Source organism: Mercenaria mercenaria, unplaced genomic scaffold (assembly GCF_021730395.1).
Source record: "Mercenaria mercenaria strain notata unplaced genomic scaffold, MADL_Memer_1 contig_3023, whole genome shotgun sequence".
Taxonomy (NCBI): Eukaryota; Metazoa; Mollusca; class Bivalvia; order Venerida; family Veneridae; genus Mercenaria; species Mercenaria mercenaria.
Genome location: NW_026461125.1, coordinates 24,323 through 26,776, shown reverse-complemented (window position 1 = coordinate 26,776; position 2,454 = coordinate 24,323). Strand labels below are relative to the sequence as shown.

Below are 2,454 nucleotides of genomic sequence, written 5' to 3'. Positions count from 1 at the left end.
GGCCTACTAGACGTATATACATGATGTATCTTGTTTATAAACAAACTGGTATATCTTTTTTAAATCGTGTTGAATTGTAAAATATAAACTAAGCCTGTTTGTAATTCTAAAGTTATTTTATTGGCCTTACTTAAACAATATATATACACTTACTAATAGTTCTAGTATTCAAACACGGTGTCTCGAAATCGAAGGGATCGATAACTGAAATTTGACATAAAATATTTTTCCACGTGTATTAGACACTCGACTTGAAAACATTATTTCGAATGTTAAACTAGAACATGTAAATTCTTAGTATTTTCAATATTTGTTTCGATACACTAACTATGGCACAGTATTCCTGTATCAATTTTACTTAAATATATCCATAGTTTCATTGATGTAAAATTTAAAATTGCTCCAGCAAAATTTTAGTAAGTGCTTGTATGATAGACAGATAAGGAATTAAACTGATTATATATACATATATATATATATATATATATATATATATATATATATATATATATATATATATATATATATATATATATATATATATATATGATAATTTCCATTTCCTTATGTTTCACTGAAACTATGAAATGTTGCTATAACTTTCAGTTTCAAACATGCTTCAGCATAAAGAAAGGCCGATAACATACGCCTATGCGTGAGCATATCATACATGTATCTGATCACACGAGTTATTGTTTTATTTTCGTGGTAACCACAATGTATGGTAGAAATAAAAAAAGAACATGTTATCTAAAGCAACTAGTATATATTAAGATGTTATTTTTTATTGATGTTATCTGTATCGGTTTCATAATAAATTAATAAATTACAGGTCCTCCTAAACCTTTGTCTGATAACGCTAAAGATGGAAAGATTGCAGCTACCCTGCATGCTCAAGTAACACTGCAATTTACAGCTCGTGATTACCTAGATGAATCTAACAAAACGACGTTTATGTGGTTCAAGGAAAATGCCACAATAGAAAACGAAGACCATAAATTTATCATGTCATCACAAAAGTTACAGTCTAACTTATCTATAACAAACATCACGGAAACCGACTTTGGGATATATAAAGTTCGTGTCTCAAATACCGTTGGACATTATAATCATTCTTTTGAACTTGTAGCAAGGGGTAAGTGTTCAAGCATATAGTATTTTAATTTGTAAAATAATTTCTAATGCTTAAATATCTCAACAAAATCAAGAAACAGTTTGATTGTTTTAAAAGAGGTATAACTTCATCACGTAATTTCATTTTTTGATATGACTGTGATTGAAAATATCAATTTATAAAATAAAAACCTTAAAATGCTTATACAATGCGAAGATAAGTTGTACTGTGTCAAAGACTGGCTTTGAGCAAATAATTTTCATTCAGGAGAGGAATGCCAAATTACTTTGACGTAGAAATTGTTATACTATGTTAACGCATGAATAATATTATTTGGTTGTAGTTGTCTGGTAAAATGAATATCTTTGTTGTAGATAAGCCTGAAGCGCCAACGAACTTCGCTTACATTGTTGACTCAATCACTGATTCATCAGTTACTTTAAAGTGGATGCCTGGATTCAACGGTGGCTATCCGCAAACCTTCATTTTGCTTTATAAGAGATATACGCAACAACAATGGCAGAACACATCTGTTAAAGATGACGGAGCCAAAGACATGATTTATAAACTATCTGGTTTGTTTAGTATGACGGCGTACCGAGTAAAAATGTTTGCAAGCAATGAAGAAGGAGTGTCTGCTGACACTGAAACTCTCCATTTTACAACAAAAGGTACGCATTCAGGTTTTTTTCGGCCTTTTTATAGCCGTTATTTGGCTATATTCCCAATGCCAAAAAGTATGTATTTTTCCCAAATTCCCAATCTACATTCTGAAAAAAATCATCAAAATTGCACAAATATTGACCAAATTATGAACAATTTTGTAATGGCAATATGTTAAAGAGGTTGTACAATGTGAAACAAGTGTATGAGAAGGTGCTTAAACACATCCTTACTATAGCCTATGGGACTAAATATTTCCAAATTTGGAAGATTTACGCAACAAAATTCCCAATAATGGGGGTATAGACTATGTTCCCAAAACAGAAAGAAAGAACCCTGGCATTTTACGTTTCCCCGACATTGGAAGTTTACCTCTTTATCAAGTGTCCTGATCCTGTACGTTGTATAAATCCACCTGTTTTGCACAGGAAGGAGAGCTTTGGATCGCGGGGACGCGAGCTCGATCACCGAGCGGTTAGTATGCTCTCCGTTCAGATTTGATAAAAGATGAAATTATTTATTATCCACCTCTGATAATTCAGGGAGGGGTCGGGGTGATAGTTTGTAATTATTTGCGAAGAAAGGGTTTGTACTGGTACAGAATCCAGAAATTTTGGTTAGGTTAAATGCCCAGCGTTACATGACTGAAATACAAAAAAAGCGTTAAACCCAAAACA

The 2,454-nt window shown here is 32.1% G+C and overlaps 1 protein-coding gene across 1 annotated transcript; it reads left to right on the top strand.

The window, feature by feature from the left end:
• Window positions 1–329: 329 nt before the first annotated feature.
• On the top strand, window positions 330–2,169 carry LOC128552677 (nephrin-like). The gene is made up of 4 exons (XM_053533720.1): window positions 330–345; window positions 833–1,135; window positions 1,489–1,785; window positions 2,048–2,169. Exons 1-4 carry the CDS (start codon window positions 330–332, stop codon window positions 2,167–2,169), a joined length of 738 nt encoding a protein of 245 aa, XP_053389695.1.
• The last annotated feature ends 285 nt before the right edge of the window (window positions 2,170–2,454 follow it).